Consider the following 27118-nt stretch of genomic DNA (forward strand, 5'->3'; position numbering starts at 1 on the left):
GAATCTATGACATATTATATTGCATATAAAATCTGAAATAATCTGAAGATAAAATCAGCATGCATGCATATGAGCGTAGATCACATCTACTTCTAATATGAGTTCAGAACTCCATATGTGATCACGGATCGATGATCTCTACTACTGAGAGATATAGTAAAGAAGATCTTTGTTGGTTGCTCATAGTCGCACATGCGTCTGGCCTCTACGAAAAATTCATTCGAATCCCGATCTGATCAGTCTTCTCGGAAGTGCTAGCTCGTACGAAAATCTTCTTCTTAGCTGATCTGAATTTTTTTTAAAATCTTTAAAATCTTTTTAGAGGTTGAAATAGATCTCTAGAGAAGATAAAAGGTGAAAGAAAGATAGAGAAGAAAATAATTTTCTTCTAATTTATTTCCTCCTCCCAAACCCTTAAAATCAAAAATCTGAAATTCAGATTTTTGCGCACACCCCAAGAGAGAGGACCCTCCTCTCTATTTTTCATGCCATGAACTATGCCCAAACTTCTACCACATGAAGAGATCTCTTATGTATCTTGACATATAAAATAAAACACAAAAGCTTCTTTTATAGGCATGTAAAGAGGTGGGGTGAAGAGTCCTAGTGATCCTGGACTCTTACAGGATTCTGCCTCCCTTCATAATTCTATATCCCAAAATACATCAAAAAAATATGGGACATCCCTTCTTATATTTTTTTATAGTAAATCAGTCTCCAACTGATCTCCCATGAAAATCTCCTCAAAATGTCGCACATATAAGGAGAAAGAAATTTATTAACATGGAAAGATTGATCTGGATGAGAACAGATTCTTCTGATAAGAAATATTTTAAAATCCAATTTCAAATTTTCTTTTATCAAAACTAAATTAAATTTGGACATGAGATAGATAAGGGAAAGAACTGTTTGGTGTAAAAAAATCTCACACAAAATATTTTGTGTGTGGAGATATATAACGTACAATCTGGATTGACGTAGAGAGAAGAGTCCTATTCCAATAAGGACTCTTAATTTTCTTATCTGAATCCAAACCAAATCACATCTGTTTAGCCCAAATAAAATATAAATCTAATCTAATTAGATTCATATATTCTTAATCAAATCATAATCAAATTAGAAATTGATTGAATCAAAATCCTGAACAAATCAGAGATAATTTTCCTTAGCGATTATATCATCTCATAACCTAATCGGATCAAACCTAATTAAATCTAATTTAATTAGATTTTATTTAATCTTTTTGCTCAATCAAATTGAGCTAATCAGTAATCTAATTGCTAATTAATTCTCTATTAATTCACTAACACTTAGTGAATTAATTTATTATAATTTTTGCATAAGGTTAATCATCAATCGAATTGACGATTAAGTCTTGAATGATTTTCAATCATTGATCAGCTACATGATCAGTCAGAAACTTCTTTTGAGTGTGACCTCATAGGTTCAAACCTAAGTCAGTAGCACAGAAAACCTTTCTGAATCAATCGATATAACCATCTAGCAATGATGACCCGACATCCGGATAGGTCGAATGATGGCGAAGCAACATTCAAGAATCTATTGACGTATGGTTACCGTATAATTCATCTATTTGATCCTAATGCTTGAGGACGACCTAAGATTTAACTGTCATTCTAAATAAGTCATCCACATTGTATTTCAATCATTTTCAAATCTATCACATGGATTATTCAGGCCCAGATTTTGCTAAATTGAAATACACTAATGCATATCTCCTACTAATTCGGAGGGGTCAATCCCATCTTGACTTACGAACCGACTTGACAATACTTGACTGTATCCAAAAATTTTTCATCACTGAATTAAAAACTCATTAGTCCGACATCAAAGTACAGTGAGTTGCATGCAAGTCACCGTGATGATCTCAGATCAAAGGGACACTTATACCCATACCCTTCGCGAGCTATCCTTGACAGCAGAGTGCTCCACAGTTGGTCACGTTCAGTGATGATGTACTTCTGTATCTCACCTGCATGTCATATCAGTGTCTCCATACCATTTGGTTACGATGACAACCAACGCATATGGCACACAACGACCTGCACTTGATATCGCTATCATCCTAGTAACAGCGTATCGTTTGGTCACGAACCAATTTAAGGACTACGCGATAAATCCTCCTTTATCAATCAAAATAGTCCTAAGAACTTCATCATAACATAGGAGTTTGTTAGAAGATGTATCCTTGTGATAAAAAGTATAAATAACTTTTATTATTTATCAATTCATATACATTTATAATTAGCACAATCGTCAAATGATTAGCTTTAAGACATAATTTCTAACGGTGTGCGCCCTATCTTTCTCTCCCTTTCCTAGTCGTAATAGGTTAGGGGGCACCAATTGGATCCAATCCAATTGGGTTTAAATCTAATTTTTTTCAATTCAATTAATGATAGAAAATCAACTCTTGGCTACCCATAATACTTGCAATTAACTTGATCCAATCTTCATCTCATAGGGATTCAAGTCTAAAGAAGATTTTGGATTTACAATGTGCTAGCATGGTTTTCCTAAATCCAATAATATTTCTTAAATCTAAACCAGTTGGAACTATATGAGCCCAATTATATGATCCTAGATTAATTCTCTTGTTTTATGATCCCATAGGTTCAATTATATCTGGTAGTAAGATATATTGTGATCTCTATCAATAATATCATTGAAACTCCTTTCAATGGATTGGAATCCCTTTCAATTCAACCAACTCAAGAATTATTGATCATCAAAATAATTCTCAATCGATTCTACGATCTATCAGTGACACCTAAAAGTATGTAGTGGCAATTGAGCAAAACTGAATAGATGAATCTCTAGATACAGTTGTCGTGTGGTCCGATTCTTCTATCATGAGTTCCGACAAGACTAAGGTTATGGATAACTCATCAACCTGATCTTGTCATATGTAAAATTCAATTAATCTTAGTGCATCTTCATAGAAACTCATTTCCATCATTTACACTTACCATGGCCATGGACTTTCGAACTTTATTTCATGATTCTCATAGGACTTCTCCCTAACTAACAGGGTCAATAGATCTCATATAGATACACATCCCATTCCTAAATGAATCTACTGCAGCTAACATATACCTCAAAGCTTCATATGACTAAGAGATCGAGTTATAGCGTAGTCAAACTCCAGCAACCTTATTGTGAATAGCCGAGATATCGCAGGTCAAAGAATTATTCACACTACTGCAGCATCGAGTATGTACGATAAGAAGGTGGTAGATATTTAACTGACTACTCATGTTGGTCACGCTCAGCATCTTTGTTCTATAACAAATATCTGTACTCTCACTCAGTATCCCCACATTGTATATTCAAGACTCATCTATCTATAAGAAAGCGATCCGTGCACCAACCTATCTGGATCGATCATCGTCTCCGTGATGATCCTATGGTTGGGAGCAGTTTATGAATTAACTACCAATGATATATGGCTCAAATTCTCAATTTTTGAGAATATGTATCATCATCTTGTTAATTCAACGAACGATTCATAGACATATTACACAATATGAATGAATAAATAATTCAAATTTTATTTCATTAATAAGTCAAAGTACAAATTATGTCCTTAAAATGATTACATATATCGGTTAATTGACTTATAGAACGCACATCTAATAGATGGCAGATACGATACAAATGATAACAGCAAAAAATTAAGGGTTTCCAATTAACAAATTAAAATAAAATTTTTTACTTACATATTTTAAAATAAAAAATAATAATTTTAAAAATTAAATAGCAATAGTAGTAAATGTATCTGCATGTAATTTTTACTAAAAGATAGCTCAACTTTTATATTTTTTGTTACCATATTTGAAGGCTACAGGCATTTCCGGCAACGCAATTGGTTACAAAACAAAATGGCCGTCCCTATCACCTCTAATCCCATAGTTGTCCTCATCACGTCTTATTTGAAATGGCTGCACCGCAATTGTTTGATCATTATGATAGGCCTTTTTCATGGAGGATCCACATAGTACAAATTACGTCACATCATGGATCATTCATGTCCATTCTACACACAAACTCCAGTCCGATCAAACAAGCTAATTGAATCTGGTCAGGTTGAGCTGTAGCCTGTAGGTAGACCCACTCGAACTCCCTACCCGCACCTTCGCGATTCCCAGCCATAATTCCATACATGTGATAATTTAATTTTAAAACCTGCCATTCCATTGCCACCGCTGTATCATGTTTTAGATATATATATATATATAAAAAAAAAAAAAATATATATATATATATATATTTTTTTCCAGTAATGTTAACTTTCACGGCACGGTGCACCCACCACACCTCATGCCGCTCGCTCGTGGGCCTTATGTATAATGCGTGCATCGTGATGCGTAGCTGTAGAAACAAACGGTTATGATTGATGGGGTGCACGGCGAGGTGGTGCACGAAGTGCAGGGTGTAATTTTTCGCTCGCTAGAGGCGTAGAAACGCCCCACAGCGACGACAGCGTGTTGTGCTCTCATCTCCGGACCTTCGCTCGTGCTGTGCGGTCACCGCCTTCTATTTCTTTCTTTCTTTTTCCCTTCGTCTTCTTTTCTTGCCTCCCGTTCCCTCTGCCCACCACCTCTCTCTCTCTCCCACCCCCTCCTCCAATGGCGTCGTCCTACGCCTCTCTCCCCGCCCAAGGTGACCTCCGCCACGGCCGAATCCCCACTGCCATTTCTCCTTTTTCTCTTCCCTCGCATCTAATCTTTCTTGTTTTCGTCTCTTTTTCCTACTCCAGAGGCTGTACAGGTACTGGTAGCGTCGCTGGTGGACGAGTCCCCCGTCGTCAGGGAGGCCTCCTTGGCCGCTCTCAAGGAGATCGCCCCACTGTGATCATCTCTTATACCTCTTTTCCCCCATTTTTTTTTTTCTAATATTGCTTCTTTTCTTGTTCTTTCTGATTGATTTGGTGGGACGGGGTGATGTAGGAACCCTCTTATGGTTCTTGATTGCTGCTCTGCTATCTCCCGAGGGGGGCGTCGGGTATATGATTCTTTCATCGCTTTCTTTTGCTTCGGGTTGAAAATAACGTTTCTTTTCTTTTTTTGCTTTTTCCACTCTTTATATTTTGAAGTTCTCTCATGTTTCTTGAATTGGGTGGGTTTACTGGTTGAAGCGTTTTGGTAACATGGCGGGGGTGTTTCTTGTTATGGCGTGTGCGGTGCGAGCAATGGACCGCAAAGATGTGGACCCGGCATACATGGCTAAGCTTGCAAAGTTAGCGACAGCAGAGATGATCACCTCAAAGGTATGATCGTCTCCATGGACACTTAAACCATGAGGGGAAATTTTGCTTCAATTTGATTGAATTGACTTCTTGCCTAATTTTATATGGAGGGATTTATCATGGAGCTTTAGTTATTTTTTCTTGATCAATGCTCAACTTTTTTATCTGATACCCTAGGATTATGCTTCAACTCATATTTACTTATTTCTTTGTTTGGTAACGTTATCATATGAAGGGTAAACAACAGGAGAAAGTTGTATCTGAATTAGGAGGATAAAACCCTCAAGGCATACAAAAAGCTTTATAAAATAACAAAGGTGGAATAATTTGTCGTGGCAAATACTTTGCTTCATAGCTCAATTCATAAGCCTTGCAGAAAGCATATTCTCATACTCATTCTTCCGTATTGTATGTCACAGAATATAACCTACTCAAATGTATTCTTTAACGAAGAATGAATCATAATTAACCTTTTGCTAACCCTTAAAGTTGTTGGAATGCGAAGAACAGTGGCAAATCTGGACTTGACCGTTTCTATTTCACCTCAAAAATCATTGGTGGATCTTTTAGGACTTGTGCAAACAACTCTTTTTCATGTCTGTAGCGAACTCCATAATATGTAGTACATTCTTTGAAATTTATCCCTTTCAGTTTGCTTATGCCCTCTCTCATCTTTGGATGTAAACTCTGAGGCATTGCCTTCTCATGTGACATGGATTTCTTGGGCAGAGCTCTCTGCTTGGAAAATTTGAGAATTAAACTGTTGCTTGCTATGCTCATATTGATGATGTAGTTTAGGTTGAAATTAGGAATAGATTTCATCATCGTTATTATTATTATTATTATTTTCTGGGGGTCTGTTTATCAGCTAATTTGCTATTCTGTTGAGTCTTTGTTGTCTCATATTTAGTTTTTTCTTGGAGAAGTTTTCTATGTGATTTTTTTTGTACTAAATTTTGGGGCTATTTTTATAGCGAATGCTTTAATCCTATTTTGAGCAAGATTAATGCCCTTAAGCCCTATACCAGGTCCAGGTTGGATTAACAAAGGTTTTGAGTCATGATGATTTTTTTTTTTTTTTGAAATGATTTTGGTGGTCTTTCTATGTTGGATTTCATGGAGATACAAACTTGTTTAAAATGCTTAAAAAAATTATTGTTACTTGTTTTTCTTTGTTTCTCCCAAGAGAATAAGGTGTAGAGTTGCCATAGTTAATTGAGTAAAATGTTATGCCTATATTAAATGGAAGGAGGAGAGAATTTAAATCTGTTTTCATGGTGAATCATGAATGAATAAAGTAAATTCCCTTCTTCCATCTTTTCGTATCTTCTTGCCATCTTTATTCTTTGGGCTTGGGGATTTTTTGCCAGTTTGTAAAAAACTAAAAATGATTGCCTTGGGGAGCATAATTGTGTTTTAAGATCTGAAATAATCCCTAACTATTGTGTGTCCGATCATTTGGATCAGATCTGCACCATCTGATCAACAATGGCATGGATTTGCAAGCATGGTGACATTTAATGGATAAGCATGGATTTGCACACATGATTATGCTATCTCAGGGTCTCTTTTTATAACAAATTTTTGGCCAACTTAGTTCTAGCTTAATTTTTCTTAGTGTGTTGCGAGTTGTTTAATGCAGTTGAACATCAACGCCAAATGATCTATTAGATGCAAGCATTATCAATAATCAAATGTGTGCCTCTGGTAGCTTTCAACATGTGTATTGCATAATTTAAAGCGATCTAACATAGAAATTAACATTAGAATATACATTCAGGCATTATAAATTAAAATACACCGAAAATTCATGCTACCATAAACTAAACTGTAAAATCTCAAACATGACTTTCTGTATATGCATAAATATAGCATATACCATGCAGATTAACATTAAACAATCAGAATTTCCTGCTGGTACTACCTTATAATTTTTGATGGTAATAAAAAAAAAAAAAAATCATTTGTGCCTCTTTTGATATCTGAGATATTTCATACAATGTACTCCCATTTAGGTATTAAAAGCAAATAGGTGCACAAACTACCAACTAAAATATTGCTATGTACAGGGGGGCATATAAAAAGAATAACGAATACTAATGGGCAGTTACAAACTAGGTAAAGGGCACCTATAGATCATTTAATAAATATGCGATGAAATATTGCAAGATAATAATATGTTCAAACAACTATACCATGCATACGAACTCTATAATATAATTCTTCTTCTTGATCTTAATATATGTTTATTCCATTACTGTTCAGTCTTACATTCCTTTTTTAGTCCCTTTGAAGGAAACATTAAAAATTTGATTAATACAGGATACTGATTGGTGCACGATCGGTGTACTGTGTTGATAACAACACATATGGAAAATTTATCTGCTGGTGCAAGTGGATGCATTAATTCATGCAAGGCCTTATTGCATTTTTAAGTTGTTATAAACACATTTACTGTTTGACATTTATAATCCCATCAACAACACATACATAATAAAGGATACAGTTTGATTTTCTTCTTCATGGATATAAGGACTATTCTTACCCCTTGATCTAAAATAAAATGATTAGTTCACATCATCCGTGTGTCTGATCCTAAGATTGGGTCATCAAAGCCTTTAAAGAGAGATCTTACATGTGAGGGGAGGCTAAAATAAGCTCAAGTGGCCCAAAAATACAAAGCAGGCTTTTATAAACCGCCATAGACCAATAGGCATCGCACACCAGTACACACCACCGTGCCATGCTTGTACACAGCTGACACAAAGCGTACTGTCATGCGCCAGCAGTTCAAAATTGAACAAATGAAGTATGTCTGCAAGGGCATTCACTTCCTCTACTTGTGCAACACTTTCTAGAATGTGCATCCTTTTGCTCCGTGAGTTGGTACTTGATTCCTTACCACAAAGCTATTATATAGATTTGACATTCACCTGCTTCACTGAACTTGTATCATACAAAATAAAATTGTGTTGTTTTTTGAAAGTATCCTTGAATTTCAGTGTTTTGTCATCTTCTTGACACAATATAATGAACAAGAGCTGAAAAGATCAAATATTCTTTAAAGTACACGATAACTAATTCTTGTGATAGTAAAAGTCCTGTTCAATATTGCAAAAATAATGTTATGTTAAAGTTAAACCTTATCTGGCTCGAATCAGATTAATGAGTATCAATCTTTTTAGACAAAGTTATAGTGAAGTTATTGCAAAGTTATTCATTTGGATTGGAACATCTTAGAACATAGAAAGGATATTGGCCAATAATTTCTTGCAGAATTAAATCTGCTTAGAGAGGCATATTTTTTGTATTTTGAGTTTTTTTTTAACCTTCCCCCTCTTCTGGATTGCATATAAAATGGACATCATCCACCAGTTTTAAAGTTGGTATTATATATTGTTTAGGAGCTTAATGCTGATTGGCAAAGGGCAGCAGCTGGTCTACTTGTTTCAATAGGATCGCATGTGCCTGACCTGGTAAGCTCTTCTAATGGGCACAAGAATTTGTGGAAATAATATGTTTTTGCTTTTGTCATAGCTCATGGATGTATACTTTGTGATTTTCTTATCTCCTTTAAGCATAAATTACTAAGCACCATTTTGGAGAGTTTTATACTAATTTCCATTGCAAGACAAGATCAAAGTTAGGCCATGTAGGGCAGTAGGGCCTTTTCAACAATCAGCAGTTATGCTTTGCTACATAATACCTGTTATGACAGATAAACCTGGATTTTGGAGGCTTCCTTAATACCACCATTTTTTTTTTTTGTAATTGTACACACTGTTCTGTAGCTGGTTGAGTAGTTTCAGTGGCCTAATAAGAACAATAGAGTGTTCCTGTACTACATCTGCGGGCAAAATACTTGAACATGTGGGTTCATGTTTTACACATGTATATTTATGCATACCTCTGCATCTATTATGTATACATATAAATGTAAATTAGTTTGCATGTATATATGTATATTGTATGTGTGTTTTTTATGTATGTGTAATGAATACATGTATATTTTTGCTTGTCTGCATAAGCATGGTTACATGCCTCTTTATCACCCAGTGTTTCTAGATGTATTATTTTACTATTGTTAATGTTTGTCCAAATCTGACTTGTTCAATCTTTGCCCAGGGAAGTAATTTGTTTTTAAATAATTTAAAGATCTGGATTTCTGAACATAACTGGGACTATAGTCTTACTTGAACCAGAGTTACTCTGACCGGACCCTGCATGTCTCTAATGACTGAGTCTGTGTCGGGTTACCCATTTTGTGTAGGTTGTGCTGGTTGCTGGAAGTTGTACACCCAACCAAATGTTTAGATGAGTTTGCTGTGTTTGCCATTTGGGTGTCACCGAACCCTCTATCCAGCTTCTGAGCTTCGGGCTCTTCTGCAGCCTTAACCTAGTGCCAGCTGGGAATAATGAACTGCTATATCCCTTTTGCCTGAATCTTACTCATTAATTCCAAACAGCACATGTTTCTTAGTAGATTCAGGCCAGGTTTTACATTTTAATTTCCTTGTTAGAGTGTATAATATATTGATGGTGTGATGGGTTTTCTTAAGTATTGGATAAATATGTCCTTATATGTGAGTCTGTAAGCAATGAATTTTTTGTGCTTAGATGATGGAGGAAATTTTTCTTCACCTGTCTGGAACTAATTCAGCTTTACCAGCCATGGTTCAGATACTTGCGGACTATGCTTCTGCTGAAGGTTATGCATATCTTTGCCTACTTCATGTTTATCTCACAGTTCCAGAAGTGACACTCTGAGTTGAAATTGTCTATGGGACTTTTTTGTTTGTTTGAAGCTTTGCAGTTCACTCCACGGCTGAAAGATGTCCTTTTGCGTGTGTTACCGATTCTTGGAAATGTACGGGATGCCCAGCGACCGGTTTTCGCTAATGGTACTTCTTTCTTTGTATTTACCTTCCCTAGAGCTTTAACATGCACAAAAAGGTTGCAGGAATTGGCCGTTTAACATGATTACTAATTGTGAAAGCTAAGGCTGCTGCTGTAGCATTTGCCTCATTTCTTTCATGATCTTATTTGTGCTTGATTAATAATATGTCATTTGCTTCCAGCTTTCAAATGCTGGTGTCAGGCTGCTTGGCAGTATATTGGGGATTTCCCCTCTGATCCACTTCTTGATAGCGATGTAATGTAAGTTTCCTAATCTATATTGCTTATATCTTTTAAACCGTGGGGACTTGCCAGTTGTTATTCTCTGAAAATTTCATTTTTATTTACTACAGGTCATTCATGAATTCTGTCTTTGAACTTCTGTTGAGAGTTTGGGCAAGTTCGCGTGATCTGAAGGTATGAATTGGTTCTGGTGTGACCTTTAATATGCCACTTTCTCTTCTCTCATCTAAATGTTTATGCAGTAAGTATTCATCCATACCCATATGTGTCAGTTGTCTTTATTTTTCATTTTGTATGCGTTTTCATATTTCTTTTCTGAATATACAATAATGGAAATTATACTCATTCTGTTTAGTTGTTTAGTAAGTTTACCTATTGTTGCTACCATTACTGAAACGAAAAAGAAACATGTCTCTTTAGATTAAGTTTTTGTTTTTGTTCCAAATCTACTGCTGCTTGCAAAAATGTGTATGACTGGTTAATACACAACAACATTTTCTCTTCTGCTGCTTGCAACAAACATATTAGTGGTTAATACACTTCAATAATGTTTAGCATTGGGACCTTTCAATATTATAATATTCTTATGTTATTATGTGGTTCTAATCATAGTGAGAAAGCGCATGCCGCCGTATTAGTTAAAATGGTGGCACTTTCGAATGTTATGATATCATTTTTTTGTTTTTGTTGCTCCTAGAATCATCTGGTAGCACTTTTTATGTCAAATTCTTAAAATGGTGGACTTTTCCATTCTGTGATATTGTTATGATTGGACTGTTACTAACTAAGATTGTGCGGGTTCATATTCTGGCTCCACCATCTATTGAAACAGGTGCGGCTCTCATCTGTGGAGGCATTAGGACAAATGGTTGGTCTTGTTACCCGGTCACAATTGAAAGCAGCATTGCCCAGGCTTATTCCAACAATTTTGGACCTGTGAGGATAGAGCTTTGCTATAGCTTATTGACTTTATGTCAGATATGATTATAGAGCATGAAGATGGCTGCCATTTTCTTTTTCTTTTTTGTCTGTTAGATATAAGAAAGATCATGAGATTGCCTTTCTAGCCTCATGTAGCCTACACAATCTTCTTACTGCATGCTTGCTATCAGAAAGTGGTCCTCCTCTGCTTGATTTTGAGGTAACCTGTGTATATTTTTCCTCAATGCTGGTAATAGGTGCTTCTGTAATAGCTCAATCTATAAATTAGAACAATAGTTAGATATGTGTATGCATTTCTAGCAATCCAATATGAATCATTCTGTTGAAGTGCTAGGTGCTGTTAGATGATATGCTTGAGACACCATATGTTTTTACCAAACTTTTGGGTTTTAATGATGTTTATGTATAATAAATTCAAAGACTTAAAAGATTTGAGAAATGTGTTAGCATTTAGAGTTGGCATTTTGACTTGTTCAAAATTGGGAATTTGTGCTAAAGATGGGAAAAACTTTATGTTTTATGGAAGAATTTGAAGTTTTAAGATTTTTTTTTTAATTGAATTCAAATGGAAGTGCACGTGGCCAAGTGTGCAGCCGTATATGCATACGCAGTCCCTTGACATAGTTTACTTAGCTCTGTGTGGCCATATGTGTGGCTCAACTAGCATTGGGTGTTTTGTATATGTGACACACTTCGCATCATGGAACCAAATATGTTTCCCACTCTTATGTGGTCCTGTGTGGATGAAGCTTGTTCGAACTGATGTTTAAGTCGAAATGGGTTTCAATTATGTTAGAACTATGATTATTATTATTAAATAATAAATGATAAGATTAAGGATTAGTTATTTGTTATTACTGGCATTAGTATTGATATTTAATTACCTAAAAAATTACTGTTGTTGCTGTTTTATTGTATTTAATATATTTATTTATTTTTTATAGATTTAGAAAATGTTAGCCACATATGCATCTGCATACCATGTATGCATTATGCAGTCTCTGGATTGCTGGAATACCATGGCCACTTTTTAAGACATGGTATTTCCTTCTTTACATGGAACACTGTTGTGGTGCGGACTCAACCAACCTACTTGCCAACAAACCTAACCATATCTAGTACTAACTAACCTGCGCAGGAATAGAGTCAAGCATGTGAACTGAGCTAGCAGGCGCCACTTCCTATTAGAATAGGCCTACCTGGCCTATAAATAGGTTTTGGTTGGCAGCCTAAAGGAGAAAAAAGAGTGTGTGGGCCTTTTGACAGAGGAACTTGAAGAAGATAGGGAGCTTGGTCTAAATCTTGTGGATCGACTAGATTGAGAGGTAGCTTTTCACTATTTTTTGATTTTAAGATTAGATTCATGCTTTTTAGGTCTCGTAACCTTAACTTCCAAACTACCGTTATCTTTGTTTCAAAATCTATGATTTCCCTTATAGGTAACCTTTATGTATTTCTTGAATCCAAGTTGTTGTTGTTGTTTTTTTTTTTTTATTGTTCTAAGCTATGTCTTGTTTTGAATAGTAAAGTCGGAAATTGTTTGTGGATTTAAACAACAAAACCTACTGAGTTTTCGAGACTGCTTTCTTTGCTATCCTTTCATACTTGTGGTAAATTGCAAGTTTGCATCATTTTAAAAATGGGGTTTCTGAAATTTTGGTAACTTCAGCTTGACTTTTAAATTGTTCTGTATTTTGAAATGAACTGTTCATCACAAAAGGTTCTGAAATTATTCTTCCTTTAAATCTTACCACCATGTGAGTTCGAAATTATATTTTGGATTTGATGGGGAATTTCTGAAAACAAATGATAGTTTGAGTGGATTTTTTTCGAACACGTATATGTTTGTTGTGGCTTAATGTCCTTGTCTTATTGGAAGTTCTTAAACCAAGACATTTAGGATTTTTTTTCTTCCAAATCTGAAAATAATATCAAATTGAAAAGATTTATGGAGACATCTGACTTGACGGTATATTTGGCCTCATTTAAATTATTGATGATGATTTCTTTGGACTTTGGCTAGTTGGTATATGTGGTATCATTTGAATCATGGATGAGGATTTGCATGGATCCTTGGCCAAGTTTTGTATGTTGACCTTGAGGATATATGTCTGGTAGAATCAATTGGCTAATAGTAGCAATAATGAAGGAAAACAAAATTGAGAAAAGATAAGGATAGGAATGGGGGAAAACTAAGAAGAAGAAAGAAAAAAGGGAAGAAAGAGGTGTGATGGGAGAGAGGGATGTCAGATGGTGTCTTAGGACCTCTGTGACATCAGGGGTGTGTTCTTGTAGAAGCATGTTTCATATGATGTTACAAAATACTTTTCTTTGGTTTGCTTAAAATTTGGAAAAGCACTTTTTCTAAGCAATACCAAACATGCCAAATATCTCAAAAAAAAAAGTGGTCAGCCCCTTAATTGGTAGAGGTGGACAAAAATGCCCCTAATCAGTGACATTTTAAATATGGATCCATTATGTTGGGCTTGACTGATAACTAGAGTCCATTAGAAACATAACAGAAATATTCCATATATGATTCTATAGCCGGGTAAGACCAGATCAGCTAGATTTCATGAATATTCTTGACAATATGAGGTCTCATTAGGTTTACCGGTACACTGGTGAGAATTTATGTGGCTTTATCCAGTTTACTGGTGAGTATTTGATGTAGCCTTGTTTGCATTGCTCAGCAGGATTTATGTGGCCTTGAGGGTACAAGGCGAACCTTTACAAGAATAGGATTTTGAAATGCCATGTGATTTACAAGAGTCTTTTTTGAAATGGCCATCTTGCCTTAGTTTTTGATATTGAACAATTTGTTCGATCATGATTTTGATTGATTTGTTTGAACTTTCCCCCTAAAATTGTGTTCTGAAACTTTCATGTATCTTATTTCTTATTAAAGATTTTAGTTTGGGATTTCACTGTGAAATGATTTCATTGAACCTTCACTTGAAATTTCGAATGAAAATTTGATATGTTACGTTTTGAAGGTTGCATGTTTTTACTAACAACCTAAGTTCTTCTATGATGATAGAAGTTTTTATTTGTTGAGTTACGTAGCTCACTTTATTTATTATTTAAGTTTGAATGATTAGTGAGAGCTTTAGTAGACCTCTTTAAAAAAACAGACTTGATATTTTGAACTTTCCTTTTGGATTTAGTGACTACTGAAATGGCATTAGCAATGTCTTAGTTTGTTGTCTTGAGTTGCTTGCATCATTGGAAGGTATAATATGGTGTACAAAAGGCTATGGTTTTAGTTTGTATATTGATTTTCATCTAAGAGTTAGGGCAAGGTACGCCATCTCGGTATCGGATCTCATTTGGGTAATGTCATATTACAGTGTTAGTAGTATCATATGAGACAGTATACCGAGTATTAATGTGGTACGAGATAGCATACCAGTTCGATACCGATATGATATGACCAGTATAGTACCGACTGGTATAGCAAACCCTGGTTACGAGTATAGTAAATGCTTAATTATGCTCTATTTGTTTGTACATTCTCTTTAAAGATGAGTAATTTTAATGTTAATTGCAAATGACTAAAAGATGGTCATAAGTTAGTATTTGAATAACTTGGATCTCTGGGCAAGATAGCTTTTATAATATCTACAATCTGGGAAACCCAACCCCCCTATCCTTCTTGAGTTGCCCCCCTGCTATTACAGAGACATGAATTTCACAAATTATAGGCAGGCAATCATGGTACTCGTGTTTTTGTTTTTATCAAGTATTGAGATATCGGACTATAATAATTGGGAAAAGCTTGTTGATTATGATGATTGTGAAGGATTTAGATATCAGACCATACTGATTTGCGTTTGGGCATCATCATATCCTATTGGTAGGGAATCAATGCCCAATACACCTGCCATATCAGTGTTGTTACCAAGGGATATCATATTGTTCCTTGGTATGAGGTTTACCTGTCGAGTACTAGTTTGGGTATGAATGGTGCTTAAAACCTTATTGTCTATAATTGATTTCCTATAAAATTGCCTGCTAATCGCCAAACCACAATCTGTTTTAGAATCTTTATAGTTTAGGAATTTCTAATGTTTATCCTATCCAACAAATTAGCTTATAAGAAGTTGTATTGTTCAAAGAAACTGCCAAAAAGCTGACTAAACTGTTAAACAATCCATGCATGGGTTCACACCACATCTCAACGAACAGTTTTTTCCCAAGCACGTACACGATAAAACTCAATCAAGCTTAGGAAAAAGATGGATGAGGAAATCCAAATATCTGAAGCTTTCAATCTTAGTACAACAACAAATAGCCTCTTTGATTTCACTTGGATGACCTTTCTTTCATTAAATTCCACTTGTCGGTAAATGTCTTTGCAGTTATGCATCTCAAGTTTCAAATCCCTGTTCAAGGCTTGAATCATAAAGTTTCTGTTTCTCATTCACTAAGTCACCTCCATATCAACTCGAGAGAAATATAAGTGCCTCCCCTAGCTCTTATGTTGTATCATATAGATCTTTGTTCAAAATATAAGCTAATTATGAGGTGATCCCATGGGTATTGATTTGTGTAAAGAATATTTCTGATAGTTTGATGCAAGTTGTTCTAACAAACTACTAGCTATTTCTCATGAATATTTTCTTTTCTTTTTTTTTTTTTTGGTCTTTTTGTTTTCATTCTCTAAAGACCTTATCATGATTGCAATTCTACTTCGGTACTTGTACCGGTGCAATGCTGGTACAATGTTGGTATAAGTAGGTTCATGGTGTTGACATAGCATTTACCCCATGCTGAATAGGTGAGTACCTTTTATTATTGGTACAATATGGTATGTCTAGACTTGATGATGTGGTCCAGTATGGCAAAGCATGGACCTTATTGATCTTGCCCACTATACAAAAATTAGTGTTTTAGGCTTTCAACCATATTGTCTTGCCTTCGGCCTAAGATCATGAGTCTATAGTTGTGGCGGCCGCCACATACTTATGGAGAACTCTTCCATCAGCATTCAACGTATTTCAACATGATATCAAATGCATTGTAGTGGAGATAATTTATGTAACTAAAAGTTGAAATTTAATTAATTAACAAATCTAATTAATAAATAAAATTCAAAGTCTTACATCAAATAAATCTCACTAATAATTGTATAAGACAGTAATAATAAATCTAAATCCAACTATATTGATATTGTCAAATCTTGCTTCTAATCTCACTCCTAAAGTAGTACCCATGTCTGTAACTAAGTATCTGAATATGAAAAGAAGAGATAATGAGCTTGACAGTCCAGTAAGTAATGAATATCTTAACTAGATATTTTAGATATTATCATAAGATATAATATTTAAATACAAATGCCATGATTAAGCATAAGAATATAATTAATTTACTTTAATAAAATATAAATTCAGCAAATCAAATTCTTTCAAATATATATGTATATATCCAATAATTCGATTCAAAATATATTTTATTCAACTCATCAGTCTTTAACTATGACCACACTTATATCATGTGGCTGGGCCATAAATAGAAATAACCGCACTTATGCCCGGCAGCATGGGCTAGACTACCATACTTATATCGTATGGCAGGGCCAGAGCAGAAACAATAAGCTCAGTAGTAATTAGAGTGCTAATGTATTAGTCCTATTGGTAGGGTCTATAACTAATGCATAATGGGTAGGGTCCAGAACATAGTTAGGTTGAGAGCTCAAATATGTTGCGCACCATAACTCTTTTTGCAGGATAACATATATACTATAACCTAGTCAACATATACATTTCTATAATAAATCAATAAACCATAATATTCCAAAAATCTCAAATTTTCAAGTTTACTCTCCATTCAAATATTGCTTCATAAATCATACATAAATTAATAACTAATTTATCTGCTTCCAAAATAAAATTATTTAAATGAAATATCTTGAAAAAAAATGGTTCATTACTTATCTTTGCAGGAACAATAAATGGACAGATTCAATCAATCTTAAGAGGGTTTTTTAGAACCTATTATTCAACATATATTCTTTTATCAATTTTAAGGCACAACTGATTTTTTTTATAAAAAAAATCTTATGTTGAAACCCCACATAGAGTTGAACTAATAATTAGGAGTATCTCACAGATTAGATCTCTCTAGATAAAAATCGGGCTAGGATTATGCTGATCATAGAATATAGATCCTCTAGATTTACCAATCCCAACTAGGATACACAGTAGAGAGACAAGAGGCATGGTAGAAAGAGAGTGGAGAGAGAGAGCTAAAGAGAATGAGAGAAAAGGTTCTCTCTCTCTCTCTCTCTCTCTTCTTCTTCTTCTTCCTTTTCTCTTCTTCTTCTCTTTTTTTTTTCTAGTTGTAGGATAGAGCAAGAAGATGAAGAAGAATGGTGGTTGATGGCGGATGGCTGGTAGTCGGAAGCAGAAGACTTGTGACATGTGCCAGTGGTGAGGACGGCCAGAAATAGGCGAATAAGGTCAAAAATCACTCTAAAATAGAGAATAAACAAGGGATCTTTTCCATGCTTTGTTCTGATGAGATCTCGGCTGGTGGAGGGAGTCTAAAGCAACAAAAGAAAGGGAAAAAAGGAGCCAGACGATTTACCTAAGGTTCCGATGAGCCTTTGTGATGGTTTCTGATGAGCACGTTGAGCTCAATCAATGGATTTCTATAGGAGAAAAGGAAAGGAGAGGCAGAGTCTTTGGCATTGGGTGGTCAGTTTCAAAGGAGAGCTTATCCTTTTATAGATAGCCTCCTAGGGTTCCATCTAACCCAATGGCCCTTGGAGTTCTAGTCCTTGCTGGAGTCTATGGAAAGATAGGGAAGAAGAGTATCCCTGATTCCTTTGGGCGGGCCAAGGGTCAAGCCAGTCAAGTGGACCAGGCCATCACAGCTGTCCAGGCTGTCCTGCATAATGATATATTATCTAATCTACATCCCTTAAGTTTTATCTTGATAACTAAGTTATAAGAAAGTAATGTAACATAAAAATATAAAGAAACCTGTCTTTTAATCAAAAGCATTATATCTTTTCAGGTCAAAAAAAGGACTGGGGATTAATGAAATTTTGATATTTCTTAGTAATTTCACCCACCAGAACGTCAACCTTGACTCCATCCTGATATCCTGGAAAATTTTGATTCATCACCTTAGGAAACAACAAGCTGGTGAAAGTCACAGGTTTATTGAAGTCTAGTTTTGGCCGAGACTTGTGGTGGCTTGCAGCCGACAAAGAACTCTGCTCGGTAACCTATGCCTCTCTTAGCGGTGAACACCATGCTGCTTTCAGTGGCATTGACTTTTGTGATGAGCCATAATTGTTTTGTTAAACCTGTAGACAAGGTTTGGGATGAGTGGTGTACATTTTCAGATTTATAAAAGGTGTGGAGGAAATAGCTAGCATTCAGTTTATTTGACTTTTTAGATTGGAAGTTGTTTTTGATCATTTGGTTTAGTTATGCAACTTGATTTGACGTTATGCAGGGAATGATCCATGAACTTTTAAGATATTCATCAGTTTATTCATTAAGATTTTTGCTTCATACTGTTAGTTGTTTAAATTCCATGTCGAGATTGGTTGCTTGAAAAATTATAGATGTTTGTTAGTGATTGTGTCATTTTACTTTGGATGAAATTTGAGCACATCTTTGAGATCTGAGGTGTCAAAGTTTGCAACTTTTTTGTTTTGGCAGGAACTCAAAGTTATCTTATGCACACTTATTCCAGTAGTATGTGTTAATAATAGCAATGATGATTGTTCAAACTTTTCAATGGGCCTGAAGGTATTTGTTTAGTATTGAGCATGCATTTCCTTTTGATAAGTAGTTATTCTTGAATGGAATATTGACTTTCTTAATTCTGTTGTCTGGTAATGTCTCATTATAAAAATAATTTTGCTATTCATGTTTTCTCTGTCTAGTCTCTTCCCTTTATTTCTATATTTAGGAGGTAAGCTTTGATATGTTTTAAGCTTTCAATTGAAAGTTCAAACCTTGTTCGTTTTCTTAACTAGTGCTCTTCTTTTCTCTCAAAATTTAAGGAGGAATGACTGAATATCTTGTTTCCTTTTATCCAGCTTTACTTTATTGACTTTATTGTGGCCTTCCCCTCTTCCATTACCTATGCATGCTATTCCATGACAATGAGTTCCTCTATACTCTTTTATGTTTAATACATTATGACAATATCACTTAATGCCCACGATATTGCTTATTTATGGTGTTGTGAGTAGTGAAGTGTTAGTTGATTGTCTGTTTAATTCATGTCGTTAACTAGCATTACTATTTTTTCTAGTGCAGTCCTTTCCTGTCCCACAATTCCCTGCTTGACCATGCTTCTCTCTCTTTAATATACCTCTAATATTCTTGGGCATGTCTTTCTTGTAAATGTTGTAAGGTGCCACATGTGTATGCTTTCTTTGGCATTGTACTCTGCTGGTCAACCATGGTTGCTGATGTCTCATCCTAGTGAAAAGATCAGGCTGATGTAACTTCAACACGTGACTTTCTAAGTGGAAAATTGTTTATTTCTTTTCCAAAGGACCAGTTAGTTAACAAAGATTCTTGCCCTATGGATAGATGTCTCATTTATTAGAGGCACTTTTCTTTCAGCTTCTCATTCAAGTTCATGTGTCTAATATATTTTGCCCTTTATAGACCTCATTAAGGTGGTCAATGGAATCATTTTTTCAACATATAAATTTGATATGGAATTCCAATTCTGGAAAATAAATAATTTGGTAAATCAAGAAAATTTTGTTCATTTTGTCAATAAACAATAGACAAATTTAGTGTTTCTTTAATTTTTATATTTAAGGTTGAAAAGTAGAGTACAATATGATCTGACTATTATAATGGAAACCAAAGTTTGCTGCTGGTCCAGTGTCGTATGCCTGATATGGGGTCGGTTTGGCATACAAAGACTTGATATGCCTCCTGTATGGAGTCTTGGTTGGGCACCGGATGGTACAGTATGCCTGGCATAGGGCGGTAAGCACCGGTTTGGCGAATTCTTTATTGGACTCCACTCCTCGACTCCACTTTTAATGTATGTGCAACAATATCCCTTGTGATAGAGACTCTAACCATCCCTTATACTTTTTTCCTCTTATCAGATCCATCAATTTTTTAATCATTTTTTCTTGAAAGCTGCTCATTGCTCTCTTATTTTCATCCCTCTTCTTTATGAAAATTCTGCTATTTGTTTTGTTTTTCTTTTATGTTCAACTTACAGGGATGTGAATCATGCATGCTAAATACTAGTGCATTATGATTGCATGTAAAAATAAATGTGCGTGCCTAAAATAGTATACCCAACATCTGATAGCATAAGATTACAATACTTACAGGGGATGTGAATCATACATGCTAAATACTAGTGCATTATGATTGCATGTAAAAATAAATGTGCATTTTCCTATGACTAATATACCTAACATCTGATAGCATAAGATTACAATTTTCTTTCCTCAAAGAGGACTTTGAATAAGTCCTTTTGTTAAGATCTTCATTTGCTATCCAAATCTTTTGTTGTTCTTGGTTTGCTTTTAATCTTCAAGCCTGAATCTAATGAAGATATTTTTGATAGTGAAGGGCCTGTTTGGCATAATTCTTTTTTTTTTTTAATGTTTTTGTTTCTCTACAAATTAGTAAAACATCACATGGAAAGATAGCATTTGCACAACATTTCTGTTTTTACCTTGCTTTTATTTGCACTCTTTGTTGAAAGCAATAAATCTTTGCTACCAAAAGCTTTAAAGATTCTATAGACAATTTTGAAAAAGAAGAGGTTTCATTATATATGCGAAGTAGTACAGTTCATTTTTCTTTGTAGTTTTTGAAAACAAATACATAAACAAAAGCAATACCGAATGGGCCCTAAAATATATAAGTTTCATGTGGTGGATTCAGATTACTTGATAGCAAACTTTCCTAATACACATTGAGCATACCTGTCGGTGAATCCTATAATTATAATTTCTGTTGATAGAAAAATAATGAAGAGTTAGATTAAGTGTACTGCAAGGTCTCTTACGAAATAATACTACGAGTGGAAATTTTAACCCATGCCCACCTGCCGATCCATCCAAACCCACCCAAAGTAAGCGGTTTTGGTGATGATTTCTTTTATAAATTGGTTGGGTATGGATTTGGTCCTTTTGACCTGATGGATCACCATGTGTTAAACAAACCTCTATAACCCATTCCTAAACCCCTGAGGTAGTAGTGGTAATATGTGATGGGCTTTGGCGTCGTCAAGGATTGGTTCAATGATTAGAAAAATTACATAACTAATGGTTATGAGAAGAAAATATGGAAAAGAAGAGAAGAAAGCTTGTTTAAGATTTGTCATGTTTTTTTTTTCCATGTATCTCCTTGCTTTCTCATATTATGTAGATGTCAACCCTAAATCCCTTATTCTGGCCATATTTTATTTTTGTTTACAGAGATATATACTTATATAGCCTTAAAATAAATGGGTTGGTATGGATTATCTTTACATCCCAATTATAAATTGCTAGGACATGGATTGAGGGTTTTTCTTGACCCATACTGAACCGGACCTAACCCAAACCCAACCCAACCCAACCCAACACCCTGCCATTGTCACTGCTAAATAAAACATTCCAACTTTGTTAAATATTGTATTGGCCACCAATTCCTATACATCATACACCATCACACTTTTGCAGCCTTTTTACCCACTTGGTTACCTTGATTAGATTCAGAATAATTGGAAGCTTGATTTTGCCAGACCTGTATTCTTAAAGATACTTTGATGATTAATCCAAAATAACTTAATTGACTTCAGCCCAATGTTGCTCCTACGTTATTAGACTTGAGCAAGAGTATATGAACTGCATTTTCTGATTTTAAACCTCAAAAAGGACATCAATTGGTATGTGAGAAATGAAAGCAGTTAAGAAAATCCACGGATGGAATTAAGTTTCTATTTGCATTTCAAATTAGCTGTAGTCTTGGGAGCAAAGTTTCCTATATCGATCTTTGCTAGTGCATACTGACTGTCTGTACCATACGGGTATGCAGTACGGGGTTGTACCAATACTCGGTATGTGGAACCAGCCCCCATATCGGACATACCGGCATTGTAATAGGATGGTACCAGCACGGGGTCTGGTATCGAGACAGCAAACCTTGCTTGGGAGCATCAATATCCTTTGCAGTTGGAAATCTTAAGTTCTTAGCTCAAAATATTGATCATCAAGAAATTTTAGGCTGATTTAACAGTCCATCTGGTGTTTGAGGAACCTTTCATTCTGTACTATTTCCTTGTTAGATACAAATACTCAAGTTTTCTTCTAGATTTCCTTCTGGAAGAAGTATTTGTAGCTTAAGATTATGTTTATGTTGCCCTAATTGTGAGTGAGGTGATTAAGAATATCTTTCACTATAGGTCCCCATATTATAGGGATTGCTGAGCACCTTATGTTTACATTCAGGAGCTGCTGCCTAGTCCATTCTTGGTAATCTTTTGACAGTAGACTGCATATGGAAACCAGGCTCTCATACAATCAAAACTATTCTTCATATGTTCATTATTAGGGCCTCTTTGCTGTGATATCCTCCCATCTTTTAGGTTTTCACAGAGTCAGTTTTTCAGGTTTTAGGTTAAAATTATGTACCAGCTTATATATTTAAGGTTAAAATGGTACCTTACTCATATATGTAATGATAATTTGTGTTATGACAGTTATGTGGTTCTAGTTTACTTGTTTTATGTGAATGCATATTTGTGGATGGGAGGTGACTTGAGGTCTTGAATATTTATTAATAATTATTGTATTTTATTTTTTATTTTTTTGTTCAGCAGCTTATTCATGCTGATTTTAGCAGCATATTGGTTGTTTTATTTTAAATATTCTTGGTTGAGATACATGATACAAATCCATATATTATGTTGGCAGACTTACAATGAAATCCAACACTGCTTTCTGGTAATTGGTTCAGTATATCCTGATGACCTTTGTGTCTTCCTTCTGGATGTGAGTAAATTTTTACATTATTCTATTTTGTTCTACTTGTCAATAATTGAGTAAACTTCCTTTTAAACTAAAACATTTAATAACAATCCGAACTACCTTTTCACTATGTTCACCACCAAAGAATTTTTTTACATCCTGCAATTTGGAAAATTATCTTTTTATTATTCAGTTGATTTTGTCGATGGTTTGTTCCCAGATATGTCAGTCAAAAGATGAGCCATCCATAATTGGAGCCCTTTGCGTCATAAAGCATCTCTTACCCAGGTTTTGTCTTCCACTATGTAGTTTAGTCTGCTTGAATTGTTCCATGCCTGACCTCCTAATACATCTGGAATGTCAATATTTCATTTTGAAGGTTGTTGGAAACTTGGCATGGCAAAAGGACTTTACTTGTTGAAGTTGTGAAATCCCTTCTTGATGAGCAGAGCTGGGGTGTTCGAAAGGCACTTGCAGAGGTATGTTGTTAATGCTTCCTCTTATCATTCATATTTATTTTTTTAAATTTACATTCTTAAAACATTGCTATTTTTTGATTTGTTTTATTATGGTCTTTTTTTGGTTTTTGGTTCTTTGTTTTTATTAATGTTTGTTATCTGGAATCATTTCATGTGTTTTTGAATGTTAGAGTATCTATTTAATTCTATTGCTACCCTAATCTGGATTCTCTGTGATAGTTGATTGTTATTATGGCTTCTCACTGTTATCTAAGCGGACCTCCTGCGGAATTATTTATTGAATACCTTGTGCGCCATTGTGCTACAACGGAGGACGAAGTAAGAGATTTCAAGGCTTCGAAGGAAGTTACTTGGAGAAGTGGCCCCTTTCAACCTTTTCAGTATAAGAAACTGGAGGTTTCACGCCAACTTATTACTATATAATATGCATCTTAGTTCCTTGCTGGTAACTGAGCTGTAGCGGATTGATCTTCTGAGCAGGTGATGATGGGCCCTGTTTGTCCTGTGAAATTAAGAGCAATCTGTGAAAAGGGTCTCCTTTTGTTGGCTATTACAATTCCTGAAATGGAGGTAGAGTGCATAAGTGATGACTACTGGACCTCCCTAGATGCTTAGTTTCTGTTCTACTTTGAATCTACCATTAATGATGGCATCGATGTCCTCTTCTTAGTAAGGATTTACACAAGTTCTTTACCATTGCCTGTCCATGACAACTTGGTTGCTTGTCTCTAAATTTTTGCAGTATATCCTCTGGCCATTCATCTTAAAGATGATTATCCCAAAGAAGTATACTGGTGCAGTTGCAACGGTAGGAAATTGAACTCTTTGATCTATTTCTTATTCTATTTTTAAAGTTGTGTCAGAAAGTTAGATTCTAATAGCTCTGTACTTATTCTTTAGATGTATGTTATTGGTTAAACAAAAATTCTGATTTTCTGGAGGCAATAATATGATATTCATTTAGTGCGACAGACTATATAAAACTTCTTAAGGTTCAAGATTCTTTTTGGTTATTCTCTATGTTTGATGATGCTTTTCTATTCTTGACAATTTCTTGCGTTCATCTCTATCTCTGCAGGTTTGCAAGTGTATAACTGAGTTGTGTAGGCATAGATCATCTCGTAACAGTTTCACATTTAGTGAATCGAACACTTCCAATGATATTCCTAACCCTGAGGTAGAGCTCCATGGTGAACATAGATGCTTTTGGTTTGCTTTCTAAAGTAATTCGGTTATTAATTTACATGATTCTTGCTTGTTACTACAGGATCTTTTTGCTCGTTTGGTTGTTCTTTTGCATGATCCACTAGCCAGGGCACAGTTGGCAACTCAGATTTTGACGGTCTGTGCTCTAACCTTTATTACATGTTGTTAAGGCATATACTTCTCGTGATTATTGACAAGATGGATTGCCATTAACTATCATGAATGTCCTTTTGTAGCAATTAAGTATAAAAATGAGGAAATTATCTTTTTTTCTTGATATTTTATGCTATGTTGTCCTTTTAAGAATCTAGTCTTGTTTAGGCATTGAATTGTATGCTGAGCTAACTACCTATAAAGATCGTTACTGTGATCTATTAAAATTTAAAACCCTTGGATGAAGTTCCATTTTTGGGCAAAGTGGGCTGACAAGGGGTTTTTTGCTAATAACTATCACTTTGTCAGCCATGCTTTTACATATGTAATTGTACAAAAGGCTCTTGAGGTGATACTTGATATTGTATACACCACTATGGGTGTATTGGATGTAGACTTCTCTCTTTGCACCATTTTTAGTTCAATGAAAGTGAAATGATGACAGATACTTTCAAACTTTTTGAGCTCTATAGATGGACATCTGAAGCACAACTTAGGAACTAAGTTATATTCCATTGTCAGGAAACTTCATGACTTCTAACTTTCAATTTCTTTCAGGTCTTATGCTACTTGGGTCCATTGTTCCCAAAAAACCTCAGTTTGTTTTGGCAAGATGAGGTATAACAATTATTAGTTATTTTTTAAATGTTTACATTGTTAAACAGCATGTCTTGTCTTAATATGTGTGAACAGTCCTTAGATTAACATATATGTCACGTGGCATGAGAATGACCTATGTGATGTTGCAGCTAAACAATTTAGTGGATGCCAGTTACTTCCTGAATTGTTGGTTGAGAATGCACCTTTAGGCGCTCTTTGGATGCTGGTTATGTGATGGTTAGGGGTGTTGGTTTATCTTAAACCAATGAATCCATTTTGTGTAATACTGAATATGATTTATTACATGGTATTAGCATAACTATATTTTCATTTACAAATGACTAAGCTGAATGTAGTAAATATTGCAACTTTTTCATCAAACTTCATCATTTTTGCTTCATCAAGGACTCGTGCAGCATCAATTTTAACAGATCAGTGCTTGGTAATCAAGGAAAGATCTCCAATAACATGGAAGACCATAATGCACTGTAGTCTTAGTTTTACATAGGGCCAATTTATGATGAATATATTTCTTTGGACGTTCAAATATGTTTAAACAATAAATGACATAGTAAAACTTAGAGACAGACAGACAGACAAATAAATAAATAAATAAATAAATAAATGAAGGGATGCTTGATCCGGACAGCCATCGGGATGGGGTGCCCTGTTTCGCGGGATAACCGGGATTCCCCCGTCCTATAGGATTTAAAACTTTGGATGGAAGTACAGTTATTTGGAAAAATTTTGGTCTTTTGAGACATGTTGTTATTACCATGATGTATTTTATTTGTAGATGATAGTGTTGATTACTGATGATAGAACAATGTGGATTTTAAGCTCATTTTGCAGAAGAAATATATGGAGAATAAATGTTAAACTAATAGAAGTTAAACTTTGTAAAATACAATTTTAGTGACAACAAAAACAATGATGAGGTCCCAATCAAGCTTGATAAGAGATGCTGCAGAGTGATCGGTTGCATTGATTGGGATACATCATACATAATGATGGAGAGATAAATGGAGATATAGAGTGAGGGCTTTTTGGATGGATTGGAGAGGTTCTTTTGGGGTATTATTTAGTTGATGCATCCCTTCATGATTTAAAGAAGAGAAACTGTAAAATGACAATAAGGCCTATATTGTTGTATGGCTAATAGTGTTGGGCAATAAAGAGGGTCCATGAAGATAAGTCCGATGCAGTAGAAATGTGAATGCTGAGATGGATGCATCATGCATGGTAAAACTAAGGACTGATTGAGAAATGAGTTCATTAAAGGAGATAGAGGAGTTAGATTAATTAAGGTTAGAATGTTAAATAACTAAGGATTAAGGCATCTTGGTCCGGTCTATCTTAGCAGTACCA

The 27118-nt window shown here is 35.0% G+C and overlaps 1 protein-coding gene across 1 annotated transcript in view; it reads left to right on the top strand.

Moving 5' to 3' along the window:
• The first annotated feature begins 4524 nt into the window (after nt 1-4524).
• The window catches only part of LOC105043025 (protein SHOOT GRAVITROPISM 6), a 62525-nt gene continuing 39931 nt past the window's right edge, over nt 4525-27118 (top strand). The window contains 21 exon segments of the mRNA XM_029263966.2: nt 4525-4683; nt 4781-4871; nt 4971-5025; nt 5159-5290; nt 8674-8745; nt 9887-9977; nt 10075-10170; nt 10348-10426; nt 10519-10582; nt 11241-11344; nt 11444-11549; nt 19027-19116; nt 23259-23336; nt 23533-23600; nt 23692-23791; nt 24011-24187; nt 24272-24361; nt 24534-24599; nt 24870-24968; nt 25059-25133; nt 25709-25768. Of these exon segments, the coding sequence (XP_029119799.2) occupies nt 4650-4683; nt 4781-4871; nt 4971-5025; nt 5159-5290; nt 8674-8745; nt 9887-9977; nt 10075-10170; nt 10348-10426; nt 10519-10582; nt 11241-11344; nt 11444-11549; nt 19027-19116; nt 23259-23336; nt 23533-23600; nt 23692-23791; nt 24011-24187; nt 24272-24361; nt 24534-24599; nt 24870-24968; nt 25059-25133; nt 25709-25768 (1827 nt within the window). The 5' untranslated portion in view covers nt 4525-4649.

This window comes from Elaeis guineensis, chromosome 4 (assembly GCF_000442705.2).
Source record: "Elaeis guineensis isolate ETL-2024a chromosome 4, EG11, whole genome shotgun sequence".
NCBI classification, from domain to species: Eukaryota; Viridiplantae; Streptophyta; class Magnoliopsida; order Arecales; family Arecaceae; genus Elaeis; species Elaeis guineensis.